The sequence below is a fragment of the Amphiura filiformis genome, chromosome 7 (assembly GCF_039555335.1).
Source record: "Amphiura filiformis chromosome 7, Afil_fr2py, whole genome shotgun sequence".
Classification (NCBI taxonomy): Eukaryota; Metazoa; Echinodermata; class Ophiuroidea; order Amphilepidida; family Amphiuridae; genus Amphiura; species Amphiura filiformis.
In genome coordinates this window covers 3,388,935-3,407,069 of record NC_092634.1, presented here as the reverse complement: position 1 = coordinate 3,407,069, position 18,135 = coordinate 3,388,935, and the positions used below count along the sequence as shown (strand labels likewise).

General features: G+C 37.4%; 1 protein-coding gene across 1 annotated transcript in view; it reads right to left on the bottom strand.

Annotated features, from left to right (window-relative positions):
• Positions 1 to 6,155: 6,155 nt before the first annotated feature.
• Positions 6,156 to 18,135, bottom strand: part of LOC140156565 (protein DOP1A-like) — an 83,086-nt gene continuing 71,106 nt past the window's right edge. The window contains exons 25-31 of the mRNA XM_072179505.1: positions 17,831 to 17,940; positions 15,037 to 15,186; positions 14,239 to 14,300; positions 13,514 to 13,803; positions 8,494 to 8,738; positions 7,349 to 7,454; positions 6,156 to 6,552 (exon numbers count right to left, since the gene is read on the bottom strand). Coding sequence (XP_072035606.1) covers positions 6,250 to 6,552; positions 7,349 to 7,454; positions 8,494 to 8,738; positions 13,514 to 13,803; positions 14,239 to 14,300; positions 15,037 to 15,186; positions 17,831 to 17,940 — 1,266 coding nt within the window. The 3' untranslated portion in view covers positions 6,156 to 6,249. The remainder of the gene's footprint in view (positions 6,553 to 7,348; positions 7,455 to 8,493; positions 8,739 to 13,513; positions 13,804 to 14,238; positions 14,301 to 15,036; positions 15,187 to 17,830; positions 17,941 to 18,135) is intronic.

The following is an 18,135-nucleotide window of genomic DNA, read 5'->3' as shown; positions in this document are numbered from 1 at the left end:
TCACGTCCGGCGTGTCTGCGTGGTTTACTTCCACGTAGTAAACCACGCAGACGACGCGGCCGCATCGTTGTTAAACGGTGATGAACAACGGTGAAACATGATTGAATCCCTAATGAAATGCCCCTTACATTCATGTGTACCTACATCAGTTACATCAATTGTAAATCAGTCAAAGTAGAGTGACATTGGGCTATTCCATTTTAAAATCCACACTAACCCTGTGGAAGATTTTGGAAATGGATTAACACATTAAGCAGCTCCATTTGAAATTCATACAACCTCTGATCTGAGAAAGATCAAACCAAATCTTCCACAGAGAGAGGTTGAGTTTCAAATAGAGTTGGTGAATGTGCAAATAATTCCATTTGGAAGTCATACTCCCACAGTGTGGACCAGCACATTTAATTGATATTTCAACAACTCTTCCTATACCTTTGTACAGGAGCCAACCGTTGTTAAACCGTGATGAACCCATACTTTTACTGTAGCGTATACGCTAACGCGAGTGAGACTACGCGTACGCGAGAGCGCCAAAATTCGTTATGCCTGAAACCTTTGTGTGTATGCCAGCTTACAAGTTTAAATTCAGTATTTTTCAGGTAGTGGCTAAACATTGCCGTTTTATTCTGTAGTTTTATTGCTGATATCAAAAGAGAAATCATCAAAGTTTTTGTAAGGCTAAGTGGCAATGATGAACTGACATTCCTCGTAAAATAATCGTGAATTATACGATATTTAGCTTCTTTTCGTTGTTGAAAGGATTCAATCATGTTTCATCGTTGTTCATCACCGTTTCAACGAAGCGTCCGGCGCGCCTGTGTGGTTTACTTCGCAAGTAAACCACGCAGACAACGCGTCGCATCGCTGTTAAACGGTGATGAACAACGGTGAAACATGATTGAATCCCTAAGTGTACTCATAGAAGTAAGCGTTGACAGTATAAAATTGCCAGTTCACAATATAATATAATATTCATTCATTCATTCAACTTTTTTATTTGAGTACAGAAGCCCAAATGAACCATAAGTCATTCTTCCTTAGGCTGTGAACTGAACACAATGCATATATAATTGAATTGCTCTTGATACATTGTTATGTGAGGGTAATAATATTTAATAGTGGTAAAAACACAGAAACATGGTATAAAACTTGCAGTTCATCTTGTTACTGGCAAGCAATATGATTAATTTTCCCAAATTTATTCAGTAGAGTTAATTATTATATGTCACTAAAAGGTGATTTTAAATCTTGTATTTACAGTGCTTGTATCACACCCCATAGGTTTAAACCCTGGACAAGGAGGATTTTCTTTACCTTGGCTTTGCCAAAGCGAGATAATTTCAAACCTTCACAGAATAACAGAATTAAAAAGACTACTTTGCATCTGACATCATCTGTCCGGGAATCAAACTAGTCTAAACTAGTCAACAATGCCTAGAAAATTGAGGTTTTTTTTGCCATGTAAAGTACCGTAATTGATCCGCCATTTTCTGTGATTTCTTTTCTCTGATCAGCACCAGATGAATCATCCATCCTTTTACGCACTATTAAACAATAGAGTCATGTGGCGTTTGATGGACTATGATGTCAGATGCACACTAGTCTTTAATTCTTTCTTTGATTATATCCATATTAACTGCCTTTGTTTAATGCTCTGCATGCTAGCCATGCGCTTCAACAGAAAAAGTTCAAGTTCTGAAATATTTTCTCAAAATATCAAGAGCTATTTTAAGAACTACTGAACCAATACTAGGCTTGTTTGTACTCATTTTAATGCATTTTTCATGCTGATTGCAAATATGGTCATGAAAATTTACATTTCTGAAATTTTTGAATTAAAAAAAAAAAAAAATTTGAAACATGTCGTCTGCAGTCGACACCCGCGTGAAGAGAGTTAACCTTAGCAGTTAACCTCCCTGTGCTCTTCAGCAGCCTTTGCAGTTGTTCTCCCAGCAACTGTTGTGGCAACAGTTGGAATTCAACTGATTCAGTCTAATGTACACTGTTTTGTACACAGAATTTCTTAAATAAAATAAATATATCACCACTTGATGATATTGGAAATTAAATAAAATACAACAATTATGAATAATTATACACTATACATAGTACAGACTAATCTATGCAAAAAAATATATATTTAGCACTTAACAAGTACATTATTTGTAAATGTACAACATAATTTGTACTATATGGTTGAACATGAAACAGAAAATGAACAATACTATTTCCATCTTCCATTTTTTCCAAACAGATCAAAGCTCCATTCTGATTGGTGATTAAAGTAAAGATATCATGTAATTGACTGAGAGGCGGGCAATGTTTTTCTTTGCTAAATATGACTGGGTTTCTGTTTCTACTGAATTTGGTGCAGACAAGTGTATCCACATCAATAAATTAACCCTATGAGAACTATATACCTGCCGATTGGCCAAAAAGAAGTTTTCATTATCAATTGGACCAATCACCTACATTGTTAGAATAATTTCACCACACAAAAAATTGGGGTGAATTATTTGCAAAGCTCCATTCTGATTGGTGATTAAAGTGAAGATATCATGTAAATGACCAATCAGAGGCAATGTTAGATCGGCAGGTAGTGCTAAGGGTGTGAGAGCAATCCCGACGGTAAAATGTTGCTCTGGTCAAATTGAGAAAAATAATATTCTATGATAATTTGTGTTGTACAAATTTGTTATCAAATCATAAATAAGGGCCTATCCTAGACTTTTTGAGTTGAAATTATCTTCTTTGTGTCATTTTGGGGGAAATTTTTAAGCTTAAGCTTTTTAGAGATTCAAATTTGGTCAATAATATAGTAATGTGGATTCAGATCTGGGCGAATACAAAACATCAATCCTATTTGACGGGTTGTGTCACAAAATGTAAGCCTTCCTCATGCATTTTATTTTTCATCTTCAATGACTATGGTACCTAGATTTTGGTCTTTAAAAGAAAATGTACTTTTGAAGCAACCAGTCACTTTACAGATGAGATAATTGCAATTTAATAGCTGTCATTTTACACACACAGTTAAGTCTAGGGGAATGTGTTACAGGTGTGGACCCATGTGGGGATAGCATAGCACGCTATAAAGTTCCTGTTACCCCCTTCCCTCTCCCTCCTATTTAAAAAATCTCTTAACACCACAGATCTATTATATCACTTATTTGCTAAAATGCAACTCATCAACATATACAATTATCACCATTTTACCCTTTATACACAAGGCTAACTACACAATGTCTGCAAATGAATGCACCCACAAGGCAGCATGTATATTACCTGTATACACCATTATTATTCAATTATACCTAATTAGCACCCAGGCACTTGAAAAAGTCATAATACAGGGTGATTTCCTTGCAAAACAATTTCACAATTAACATATTTAAATTTGTGAAGTGTGAAGTAAGGGAATAACTGGCTTCATTTCTGTTGTGATTTGGTTAAGATTTTGATTAAATTCAATGACATAACTTCACTACAAACAAGGAGATCATTAGAAAAGATATTAGGCTATTCCAGTTGAAATCCATACATCCCCTATAATGGATATCATGACCTTATCTCTCACAGGGGGAGGGGTTAATTTCAAATATTAGGGTCACTCATTCAGGTAACCCCATTTGAAATTGACACTCTCTGTGTGTAATATTACACAATAATAGTGTAATAAGTATCCACCAAATGCCTTCATTTGGCTGCTCATTTTGTAAAATTTTCCAACGATTAAGGGGGCACATCCCTTCAGACACCCCTGTGTCGCGCAGGGGGGGGGGGGGTGTCTTCAATAGCAGATATATGGATTTCAACTGGATTAACCCATTGGCATACTAATCAAGGGATGCGGCTTATAGGTTTAATGCTATAGATTTCTTTTTTAACACCAATGTAATTACAAACTTCTATAAAACAAAAGTTTCCTTTTGCCAAACCCATTTTATTAAAATTGCAAAATAAAATTGCAAAATAAACAAAGCACCATTACCAGAGTAACACAGCAGCAAGATTTCTATTAGTTTTTAATACAATAAATATATAGTATAACTGCTATAGCTACCATGGATACATGGCATATATCAATAAATATATCAACAAAAACACACAGAAAATATCAATAAGCAATAGTTGGCACAATAAGACAAATGTATTGCAATCTTCGGACACCTGTTGGCTTATAAATAAGAGCACATTCAACTAAGGTTATGTAGGATTGGTGGGTATTCAAACATAGTGATAAAAATGATCAGGATCACCCACCCACCCATAATATCAACTGATGCTAACAACAGACCTTTTCAAATCAAGATCGGAAAAGTTCGGAAAACCGCTCTATTTATTCAGTAAGCTAGGGGGTCAAATTGTACCCAAACTGGCGGACAAGATATGTCATGAATTACGACACCCTTTTGCGCGAAAATACAGCTCATTAAGCCAATGTGAACATATTCTCTGATCAGCTCTTAATAGGCGGGGACTCATAACATCGTGGATTGATACAGAATGGCGTACACACAGCTAGGCGCAGCGCCTACGCGAACTTCGCTTTGCGTTTTTGCATGAATGACGCGTGCTTTTGTGAATTCCCGCCTATTAAGAGCTGATCATAGTATAGGGTCATCGCGAGAAACATTTTCCTAGCATATTGAGCTAAAACCTCAGCTACTTAGTGTTTTACAATAAGATACTAATGGAAAGAGATGGACAAATGTCCGTAATTTATCGTCAGTTAAATTTTTTTACAGATCGTTTTGTTTATATGCATTACCTCTTCCACAGTCAGTCTCTTACACAACACTACCACCACACGCTTGATTGCACGTTGAGTATCCTTGGCAAAAGTACCTCTCTCGTCCCTAAATTGACCATCGAAAGTTCATCATAGTTATGATGCCTGTTACACATTGGAACTTCGCACTGTACATGATGCTGAAGAGGTACTTTTATGCACGAGCGATAGGGGAAATTATTTTATGCTTCAGGTTTTATCAGAATTACTCAATATGAAAATGTCTATACTGATGTGCCTAAACATCTAAAGTGAATCAAAATATAGCAAAGATGTCCAATGAATAGAATGTGATATTGCCACTGTCTCAGGTGGCAAGAAAACAAGCATGCAGCATCAAAGTAAAGCAATTATAAAATAGTCAATATTCTCAGTCATCCAGTCGTTAGAGTTTTGAATTAAGTCTTTTACTTGAACTAACTTTTACAACTTGCTATTTTGCATCCAATACCATCAGACTTCATCAGGCAACTGCCCCACTGGGCTGGTCATGGTCTCAGGAGGCCAGGACTCTGCTGTGTACCTCCACCTTAACATTAAGGACACAGGTTATTGACACCAAGGAAGCAGTGATTCTTGATAAGGAGGAACAGTGGCACAGGAGAGGCATCAAGGAATTCATCATGGAGAGAGTGGAGTAGCCATTACTGATCAAGAAAAGTGGACTGAGACACAACTTATCTCATACATGTACTGTGATCTGGCCATCAAGAAGATCTCTAGTTGTCTGCAAGTATCCCATGAACAGCCCAGCGGGTCAGTTGCCTGATGAGACTCAACGTAGTAGCAAGTTGTTAAATTAAGTTGCAGTAAAAGATTTAATTCAAAACATTATAAATCAATTATGATAAATAACTTCAGGTAAAACGATTTTGGAATGATCATGGCACATTACATTGGTGCTAACATGTATATTACCAGCAGTTATCACAATCATACAAGTAATTAGTATGGCATATATATACCAGAGTCATATGATAATCATGTGACCATCTCAAATATCACATGATAACTGAGTACATTGTACCTATTCAGTATCGAAGTTACGTAATGTTACTATGCCAACGGGATCACGCGCCAGAGTAATGAACTACGATCGAAACAATCACCACACAAAGTATATGGTACTCGAAGGATATCAAAATAGCGTGATCCGGTAACCAAGAGAATTACGTAACCACTTCGATGCTGAATTATTGTTATATGCCATTTAAAATGTGAAATTTATTCCCCTAACTGCCTAAAGCATTTGATTTTCAATGTGGATTCCCTTAGCAACAAATGAAGCATTTCTAGCTGCAAATTTTCAGCTGCAAAAAAGCTATGTTCTTCTGCCTTGAGTCTTAAACAATCTTTTAGCAGAAAATTGTATGAAAAAGTAGAAATGCTGCTTTTTGCCACAATGTGAAAACACTAACACACCCTAGTGATTGCTCTATTATATACCGTCTCTCTGCTTAACTGAGTGGCACAAGGAAGTCCCTCTCAACCATTCTTTCAATATACTCATTAATGGTACAATTAGCCAAGCTAGCATCCTCCTCGTCCATCTTATTCTGAACAGGTGCATCTTTACCATTTCCACCTGTTATTCCATTAGCCATGCCTTGATGTGAGTTGTCTTGTGTACTGGTATACTGGTCTGAAGGGCAGACAGCATTGAAGAATGGCAACAAATCTACTACTGATTTGATGCTGTGAGCTGTGATCAGAGGACGTCCTCTTTGCGCCTCGGCTGGTGCAGGACTAATGCCACCTTCCTGTAATTAATCACATATATATAACTGAAGTGTCAGTCATTTGTAATGGCCCAATGAAAACAGAGCTTTGGCTGGAATTACACTAACTTCATTGCAAAACTTTCCAAATTAACTTCAGTTTAAGTATATAACACAACATTTTGCTGAAGCAGGATACTGACATATTTTTTCTGATTTATTTGTTAAAAAGAAATTCAAAAAATTTTATACTAAAATTTGTTCTCTGATCTCACACATGTTCAAAGTTTTATTGCTTCAAAAAAGGAACTACATACTGCTTGAAGTTCCATTGATCATAAGAACCAAATACATGGAAGGCACAAGGTCCTTAAACATCTAAGAACACATATATAAACACTTCTTCTATTTTTATTAGCTATAGTGGGGATGCCTACAGATAATGTACTTTTAAGTGTATTGTACCTTATGCCCAAATCATACTAGCATTCACAGTGTGCTACTAAAATATTGCTAGTTATCAAATGCAGGTGTGAAAGGCTTGGTAGGGTTTGCACAATCGCTACCAACGTTCAGTCAACATCGCATCAAAGTTGCCTTGATGTCAACTGGTTGTATTTTGATGCTAGCGACTTATCGATCAGATATCTGCAATTGATTTTCCGAATAGTGACGGAAGCTTCTTCACACACAAATGCTACGCTCCTTGCACTTGCCTAGTATGATACTGGTACAAGTTTAAATTATTATAACAATGATGTTAGCCACAGGTCTATCTGGCTCAACTACAGGCTAATAAATGCATCATTTTATTGCTCAAACCAATGCAATGACTTACCAGTTTAAACCTTGCCCTGAGTAATTTAGCTGCTCTGGCTATGTGTGGTACAAACTGAGTCTCAGAATCTCTCTTGCTGGTTTCACCTATGAACGCCCATTTGTATCTATAAAAGATAAAACACCAAGAATTAACAGTTACTTCCATTTTAGGATGTTAGTAATACTGCAGAGGTGGTTAGTTCACTTGGAGTTAAATTCATGTTTTTGCGAATTTTGAACACTTTCGCATGTGTTTATATTTCGCAAATTTGAGCTTTCTTTCATAGACCTACACACAAAATAAAATATTTGTGTGTTGTTAAATTTTTGAAAATAACCACCTTTACAGTACTCCATCACCTCCAGTTGATCCAAAAAGCATTACTCTGGGGATTATACATTTAGGGGATATATGAATTGCTTAGGGAATAAAGCAAAAGATCGATAAATGATGTCCTATAAACGTAACTAGTTTGATTCATAGCTGACCCCGCTCTCCCCGTCTGTAACAAAACCAGAAGTGGGTCAAAACATCATCAATGTTTTTATAAGAGCATAGCGTTGTTAGGCAGGAAAAAACCTTCTATGTACTTGCGGCCCTTGAACATGTTTAAAATAAATCTGCCAAGAGGTTACATAGGAGGTTTTGCTTTAAACATGTTCAGGGGCCAATGACACATAGGAGGTTTGTCCTACCCAACAAAGATAAGAGAAACTTAATCAACATTTTAACCCCCCCCCCTAACGAAACTTACAGGATGTCATCGATCTTTTGTTTGTTCCCTTACTGACCTTTGAGATTGACAGGGGTCCCAACTAACAGGGAGGGTGGTTGCTTGTCCAATTGTGTAACCTCTAACCCTAAACCCCAAGTGTTGATATGTGTAAAAAGAGATAGTGATACACACTTTTCTGACTACGCCATTACCCCGACGTAAAACTGCGGCGTCCAAAGGACGGGGTTCCATCAATTACTTGTTAGTGTGCTATACAGAATTGCACACAACAGTGATTTTCAATACACAATCAAGAATTGATTGAACAAATTAAAACTCCCGCATTGGTATATCTGTGGTTCTGTCAATACAGCGCCAAACACAGTAAATGCTTCTCGGATTTGTGCATATGGAATTCAACTAGAGTAGCCCAATGAAGAATACTTACACTTGAAACTGTGGTATATCATCAGATGGTAAACAGAGTGCCAAATCCAGCAGTTTACAAGCAGCCAGATAGAGTCCTAACCATGACCTGGGTATTGATGACAAGCCTTTGGGTGAATTGCTATTGCCGAGGAAAAAGTTGGCAATATCGGAACTGGCGACTCTTTTGAAAGCTGATCTCTTGGATGTGTCTGGGATTACATTGAGTGCTGCGAGCTGTTCCTCTAAGTATAGGAATACTTGCACCTAGAATGAGAATAACATTGGCATTGATTAGTATTACTTTCTCTTGGATGTGTCTGGGATTACATTCAGTGCTGCAAGCTGTTCCTCTAAGTATAGGAATACTTGCACCTAGAATGAGAATAACATTGGCATTGATTAGTATTACTTTCTCTTGGATGTGTCTGGGATTACATTCAGTGCTGCAAGCTGTTCCTCTAAGTACAGGAATACTTGGACCTGGAATGAGAATGACATTGGCATTGATTAGTATTACTTTCTCTTGGATGTGTCTGGGATTACATTCAGTGCTGCAAGCTGTTCCTCTAAGTACAGGAATACTTGGACCTGGAATGAGAATGACATTGGCATTGATTAGTATTACTTTCTCTTGGATGTGTCTGGGATTACATTCAGTGCTGCAAGCTGTTCCTTAAGTACAGGAATACTTGGACCTGGAATGAGAATGACATTGGCATTGATTAGTATTACTTTCTCTTGGATGTGTCTGGGATTACATTCAGTGCTGCAAGCTGTTCCTCTAAGTACAGGAATACTTGGACCTGGAATGAGAATGACATTGGCATTGATTAGTATTACTTTCTCTTGGATGTGTCTGGGATTACATTCAGTGCTGCAAGCTGTTCTTCTAAGTACAGGAATACTTGGACCTGGAATGAGAATGACATTGGCATTGATTAGTATTACTTTCTCTTGGATGTGTCTGGGATTACATTCAGTGCTGCAAGCTGTTCTTCTAAGTACAGGAATACTTGGACCTGGAGTAGGAAAGTGAGAGTACATTGGTTTTAATCAGAGAAGATGAGACAAGAGGAGATCGCTCGAACATATAATCCGATTACCCACAGTTAACCTCCATTCACTTTTCTTTGTTTGGGGTGCTTAAAATACCACTTGAAACTTCCTTTGTGGTAAACTGTTCATCCGCCACACGCACGACTGATTCGGTAGTTCTCTTAGTGGAGAAAATATTCCACACACGGAAGTACATCGTTAAATTCCCAATTTGGCAGTCAAATCATGCTTTTTTTTCTTTAAAAAAAATAATACTAACCAGGGTGACCATGATTTTTAAACGGGTGAAAAAACATTATATATATCGCAACTCCCATTAAAAAAATCAAAAAGTTTGTTAAGTTATGGAAAGTCAAGCATAATTATTAATTTTCTAGTAAAATTAATATAAGGTCAAAGGAAAAGAAATTTAAATGACAAAAATTTGAATATTTGCGGCAGTTTATGAAAACTTAAAACTAGTGTAATCAGTAATTCAAACTTGTGTCAGTGTCTCCATATACTCACGTTTTGTGTCCAAACGTGTCCAAAAATGTTATTTGGATCCAAAATGAGGGTCTTTTTCACAGGGATCTCGGGTCAAACTTAGCAGCCGGTCATGCCAAACAATAATTATATTTCGCGGTCAAATGACGTAACAAATTGATTTCCGGGCATGCGCTGTGTAGAGCTAGACAGTTGTGACTCGCAAAGCCACTTATCGTATTAGTTGATCAATCGGATTAGATCATTGTTTCCATCAATAGGCGGATGCACACATTATTTATTTGATGTGGGCAGCGAGCGACCTCCTCTTTTATCATCTTCTCTGGTTTTAATACTACGCAGGCAGCTAAACTTAGGGAACCAAGGTATTGCCTGCATGTCATATAGCTCAAGCAGGAGATACCATTATTTTAATACTCTGCATGCTAGCCATAGACTTCAACATAAAAAGTGCAAGTTTTAAGATATTTTCTGAAAATATCAAGAGCTATCTCAAGAACCACTGAACCAATACTTGGCTTGTTTGTACTCATTCTTTTTTCATACTGTTTCCAAATATGGTCATGAAAATTTACAATTCTGAAAGTTTTTAATTTTAAAAAATATTTGAAACTTTTTGTCTGCAGTCGACAACCGTGTGGAGAGAGTTAAGCAGGACAACACAGCTTTAAGGCCAAGTTTTTCTACCCCAAAATAATGGTATTGCATGCATTGTAGCCATATGTGATATGATCAAGAGGAATGAGTCCAATGTTTTCTGATATTGAATTTGGGTTATTTGGAAAAAAAATGCAACTACTTTCATTCATTCACCTGTACCCATTGGCAGTGAAACTTTCTACACATTTTATTTAGTTTTGATATGATTGAGGAATCCAAAGTAATTAAGGTCCAATGTAAAGTGAAGTCAATGAATAATAGATTTAGATTTGAGTTTCAGTATATTCAAATCATTGTCAGCAAACACCAGGGAGCCAAGAGAAGCAAAACAATTGCAACTACACTTAAAGCCCAGATTTACCCCTTAAGGGATCTAAAATGAGCGTTTATTATGCGTTTCGACAGTATTTTTTGTGGGACATGAGAGCACCTCAGACCTGTCGAATTGCATTCTGAATACTGAAGCATGTCTTTCTGATATCAAATAATTTTCATTTTTGAAAATCACAATATAATACAACTTTTATGACAAATTATAAAAATTTGATATTTTTCAAATTTTTGATATATAACAGTCCTCGGAGTAAATTATATAAATCGAATGATATATTCTTAAAGTGTATGTAGCAGCGAGGAAAAGCCGATGGTCAATTGAAAATTTTGACCTTTCATATTGAAGATATGGATTTTTTCCCAAAAGACCTATTTTTTTTTTGGTGTTTTGGGGAAAAAATCCATATCTTCAATACGAAAGGTCAAAATTTTCAATTGATCGTCGGCTTTTCATCCCATCTGTAAGTATAAATCATCAGATTTATAAAATTTACTTCAAGTACTGTTAAATATCAAAAATATCAATTTTAATGATTTGCCATAAAATGTGTATTAAATTGCGAATTTCAAAAATCAAAATTATTTGATATCAGAAGGACATTCTTCGTATTCAGAATGCAATTCGACATGTCTGATGTGCTCTAATGCCCCAAAATAAATACTGTCCAAACGTTCATACCCCAGCCCTTAATGGACTGGAACTTTAACCACTACAGGGGTAAAAGTCAAAGTACTGGCAATGTAACCCACACTTACCATTTCTGATATCAATGTAGGCCATAAGCCAGTCAAATGATGTGGTGATATTCTCAGTAGTAGAACCCTGAAGTATACAGGGTAATGTAACACACACTTACCATTTCTGATATCAATGTAGGCCATAAGCCAGTCAAATGATGCGGTGATATTCTCAGTAGTAGAACCCTGAAGCATACAGGGTAATGTAACACACACTTACCATTTCTGATATCAATGTAGGCCATAAGCCAGTCAAATGATGTGGTGATATTCTCAGTAGTAGAACCCTGAAGCATACAGGGTGTATGTGTAACACACACTTACCATTTCTGATATCAATGTAGGCCATAAGCCAGTCAAATGATGTGGTGATATTCTCAGTAGTAGAACCCTGAAGCATACAGGGTAATGTAACACACACTTACCATTTCTGATATCAATGTAGGCCATAAGCCAGTCAAATGATGTGGTGATATTCTCAGTAGTAGAACCCTGAAGCATACAGGGTAATGTAACACACACTTACCATTTCTGATATCAATGTAGGCCATAAGCCAGTCAAATGATGCGGTGATATTCTCAGTAGTAGAACCCTGAAGCATACAGGGTAATGTAACACACACTTACCATTTCTGATATCAATGTAGGCCATAAGCCAGTCAAATGATGTGGTGATATTCTCAGTAGTAGAACCCTGAAGCATACAGGGTAATGTAACACACACTTACCATTTCTGATATCAATGTAGGCCATAAGCCAGTCAAATGATGTGGTGATATTCTCAGTAGTAGAACCCTGAAGCATACAGGGTAATGTAACACACACTTACCATTTCTGATATCAATGTAGGCCATAAGCCAGTCAAATGATGCGGTGATATTCTCAGTAGTAGAACCCTGAAGCATACAGGGTAATGTAACACACACTTACCATTTCTGATATCAATGTAGGCCATAAGCCAGTCAAATGATGCGGTGATATTCTCAGTAGTAGAACCCTGAAGCATACAGGGTAATGTAACACACACTTACCATTTCTGATATCAATGTAGGCCATAAGCCAGTCAAATGATGTGGTGATATTCTCAGTAGTAGAACCCTGAAGCATACAGGGTAATGTAACACACACTTACCATTTCTGATATCAATGTAGGCCATAAGCCAGTCAAATGATGCGGTGATATTCTCAGTAGTAGAACCCTGAAGCATACAGGGTAATGTAACACACACTTACCATTTCTGATATCAATGTAGGCCATAAGCCAGTCAAATGATGTGGTGATATTCTCAGTAGTAGAACCCTGAAGCAATACAGGGTACACTTACCATTTCTGATATCAATGGTAATGTAACACACACTTACCATTTCTGATATCAATGTAGGCCATAAGCCAGTCAAATGATGCGGTGATATTCTCAGTAGTAGAACCCTGAAGCATACAGGGTAATGTAACACACACTTACCATTTCTGATATCAATGTAGGCCATAAGCCAGTCAAATGATGCGGTGATATTCTCAGTAGTAGAACCCTGAAGCATACAGGGTAATGTAACACACACTTACCATTTCTGATATCAATGTAGGCCATAAGCCAGTCAAATGATGCGGTGATATTCTCAGTAGTAGAACCCTGAAGCATACAGGGTAATGTAACACACACTTACCATTTCTGATATCAATGTAGGCCATAAGCCAGTCAAATGATGCGGTGATATTCTCAGTAGTAGAACCCTGAAGTATACAGGGTAATGTAACACACACTTACCATTTCTGATATCAATGTAGGCCATAAGCCAGTCAAATGATGCGGTGATATTCTCAGTAGTAGAACCCTGAAGCACAGAAACACCTGTTCATGTACAGATGGTACTTGAGCCAATCTCAAACTCTCTGCTAATCTCTCCTGTATATCTGGTAAGGCACGTACATACTGGTCTACTTGACTACAGTATAGTGTGAAGCTGAGACGCTTTAACAGCTGAGCTCGTTGGTCCATTTCTGCCTCACGACTTGCAAACGGGTTCAGCGAGGTGTTTTGGAATGCAGCAACTCGAGCTGTGGAAAAGGTTAGAAGTTATTTATTTGAGGATCATTCATGCACCAATGGGTTATTCCATTTGAAATTCACACTACCCCTGTTGAAGATTTTGGAAACATGTCCCACAAAAGGAGTATGAATTTTAAATGGAATTAGCACATTTGGCAGCTCCATTTGAATTCATTTCCATACACCCTCTAAGAGAGCTTCAACCTGGATCTTCCACAGAGGGTGCATGAGTTTCAAATGGAGCTGCCTAATGTGCTAAATATATTTGAAATTCATACCCCCCTTGTGGAACATATTTCCAAAATCTTCCACATGGGTAGTGTGGATTTCAAATGGAGTAACCCAATGCATGCAGAGAATGACAAAGAAAGAGAATGACAAAGAAAGAGAATATCTTTCGAGAGAAAACTGTTTATAGTGAAAACCAATTCAAGTAAACTTACCCATCAAATCTCTGAATGTTGTCTTGTCATGAGTCATCAAGTTATCAACTATTGTTCTCCACCTGTTACACAAACAATAACACATATATTCTCAATATTGTAGATAATACTTTCATGATAATGAACTATACTTCAGTTCCCCTGAAGTTTGGTAGTGACGTCAATGCTCTTTTATGGTTGTGCAAAATAAACCATCCTTGCACATGTATGATTTGTGCCATTAACTTTACATACACGATTCTATACTGTAACCATGAAATTCATAACTATGTCACTACCGAACTTAAGGTGAGCCAAAGCATTGGGAAACACAATCTTAACACAAATGGCTATGTAAGAAAATAAAAGCCACATCGCACAAATTAGCAGCAATAGATAGCAGCAATGGATTACCATTCAGATATTCGGTCATGTGAATGGAGGATTGTAACCAATGATAGTGTGACGCCCGCAAGCTATTTTGCATCTCAACATACTTTTTTAACTAATAATAGCACACATTATCCATTAGCCGACGAAAAAAAGAAACCCTGTTCTACGGGCGGACAGACCTTTCAAGTAGGGTCGGTCGTTCTGCCTTTTTTTCCCCGGAAATGACCCCAAAAAATCACCAAAATCTGTAAATAATTTGCAATGAGAAAATACAAAAAAAAAAGCAATTTGTTCCTGAAATTTCTGAAATTTGGGTCGGCATTCATTTGTACAGGAAATTTTTTTTCCCATTTTTTTTCCAAAATCTGGGTCGGTCGGGCCGTAGAACAGGGTTTTATTTTTATGTCGCTTTAGCTTACAACTTACCCTCTTATTGAAGTAGCATCCATCTGAAAGAAAGCTGAGTCCAGCAGCAAATCAAAGGCATCTCTCTTCCATGCTCTCCTGGTATACTGGAAGTCACTCAGATTGGATACAAGAGCTGTACAGGCACGGTAGCTTGGCATGTTGGGTGCACTGAAACAGAGATGATCATTATAATTAGTGGGTTTTTAGCGGGTTCACTGTCGGACAAGTTTAGAACTGTCAAGCTTTCGTCAGGAGTAGCTCTGACTTCTTCAGGACAAAGTACCTAAGAATGAGACATGTAGACCACCCCTTGCCTACTGATGGCTCTGAAAAGAGCCGTTCACTGAAGACTGCCCCTTGTCACCAGAAAACAAGCGGACCTCGCCCATCTGCTAAATTTAAAGGTTTGGTGGCCCTATAGGAGCTGTTTACTGAAGACTGCCCCTTGTCACCAGAAAACAAGCGGACCTCGCCCATCTGCTAAATTTAAAGGTTTGGTGGCCCTATAGGAGCTGTTTACTGAAGACTGCCCCTTGTCAACAGAAAACAAGCAGACCTCGCCATCTGCTAAATTTATAGGTTTGGTGGCTCTAAAAAGAACATTATTCAAAGTTTTGTTATTTCATTAAAAAAATGTTTAAAGAGACATGAACATATTCAATAAGTTTTGTTATTTCATGGCTAAATATAGTTAGTGAATTCTGTGACTTCAGCAGGGTGAATTCTATCCGATTTCATTTAGTGTAACACATCTAAATAAAGCTGCCATCAACAGAGGCAATGTTGATATTATGTTGGGCAGATCTTGACATGTCCATCTATATGCACCATGAGGATCACAAAATCTGAGAGATAGTGTCAATTTTTTACACCTTCAATACAACTGTCTATTCCTAGCTACTAGCTGTATTGAATGTTTGTAAGTAAAACCCAAACAAGAGCTATATAGAAAGTCATGCGAGACATGACACACAAGCCGACCTGTTAATGGGTCAAGTTTGAGCAATTTAGAAATTTGACCTTTGACCCCTATAACTTGACCCTTGGGTCACGGATGGGGTCAACTGCTCTTGCATTGTGCTTAGGATGTCATAAGAAATATTCCTGGTGAATTTCTGCTTAATCGGAACTTATACATGGATTTTGATTTTTTTAAATTTTTGATTGACCTTTTGACCCCCTTAATGACCTTTGACCTAAATAAAAAAAAAAACCTTATGTACACCGACAAAATGCATTGTTCCAATTTTAATTAAAAAATTCTAACATGTTTAGTTCTTGAGATAAGTTATTCAGCTAAAAACAGGAAGTGACCCCTTAATGACCTTTTGACTCCCAAAATACCATGCATACATCAGGGAACACTGATTCATGTATGATGGTTATATTATTCTGGTCTGTTTATCTTTTGAGATTTTTGATAATTTTGGTTTTTGACCGGAAGTAACCCCTTAATGACCTTTGACCCCAAAACTGTAGGCATCCTAAAGACCCTGGCTATTAGCGATGCATGTGTGCTAATGGCGACTCTCTGCTATGTAATTTGTAAAGACAGTTTGTAAGTAAAACCCAAACAAGAGCTATATAGAAAGTCATGCGAGACATGACACACAAGCCGACCTGTTAATGGGTCAAGTTTGAGCAATTTAGAAATTTGACCTTTGACCCCTATAACTTGACCCTTGGGTCACGGATGGGGTCAACTGCTCTTGCATTGTGCTTAGGATGTCATAAGAAATATTCCTGGTGAATTTCTGCTTAATCGGAACTTATACATGGATTTTGATTTTTTAAATTTTTGATTGACCTTTTGACCCCTTAATGACCTTTGACCTCAATGAAAAAAAAACCCTTATGTACACCGACAAAATGCATTGTTCCAATTTTAATAAAAAAATTCTAACATGTTTAGTTCTTGAGATAAGTTATTCAGCTAAAAACAGGAAGTGACCCCTTAATGACCTTTGACCCCCAAAATACCATGCATACATCAGGGAACACTGATTCATGTATGATGGTTATATTATTCTGGTCTGTTTATCTTTTGAGATTTTTGATAATTTTGGTTTTTGACCGGAAGTAACCCCTTAATGACCTTTGACCCCAAAACTGTAGGCATCCTAAAGACCCTGGCTATTAGCGATGCATGTGTGCTAATGGCGACTCTCTGCTATGTAATTTGTAAAGACAGTGATTTTTGAATATTTTTTACAAATTTTTCAGACTTTTACCGGAAATGACCCCTTAATGATCTTTGACCTCAAACCTGTTTACAAGTTTTGAGCACTGGTTAACGTTGATTCATATGCATGAGTCACATGATCATTGCATATAATTTGTGGAAGGAGTAGCATTTTTTGTGAAATCAACATTTTTGACCATAAGGTCAAGGTCAAAGGTCACAGCGAGGTCAAAGTGAAATGGAAGGTTTGGCCTAGCCCAGTGGTCATTTGGGTCAAGTATGGTTGAAATCTGTCCATCCCTGGCGGAGCTATGATTGGTTGCCAGAAGAAGAAAGAAGAAAGAAAGAATTGGAAGAAGACAGAACAAGCCGACGTTCGTCGTTGGCTTGTAACAAGCCGACGTTCGTCGTCGGCTTGTAAAGAGTTATCAATCTTTCTGGAGGCTAGCCCAAAGATATAGCTGTTTTATTCTTTGTTAATCCAATTGAACACCCACACTTCCTCATTTGAAGGGCAAAGATTTGTTGTTTCAGTGTATGTTGCATTGCTCATCGGCCCGTTTCAAATGCACTTGCGATTGATAAGATTGATCACAAGTCACTGTATGACTGCTTCCTTGGTCTACATACCTATGGTTTTTGAGGTAGGGTGTCACATTGTGCATAATAGCTGTCAAAAGAGGGACCACTTTGTCCTTTTCATCACTCTGATAGATCAAATCCAACATCTGGGATAGGAGCTGAAAAAATAACAATATCACAATAAGTCACTATTATGTTTGTGTAATATAACAAACCATTACTACATAGCCGCTTTCGCCAAACGTTTGACAAACATTTAGCAATCAAAACGTTTGCCAAACGTTTGTGGGCGTTTACGAAAATGTTTGACAAACGTTTGTGCTCGACAATTGTTTGACAAACGTTTGGCGAAA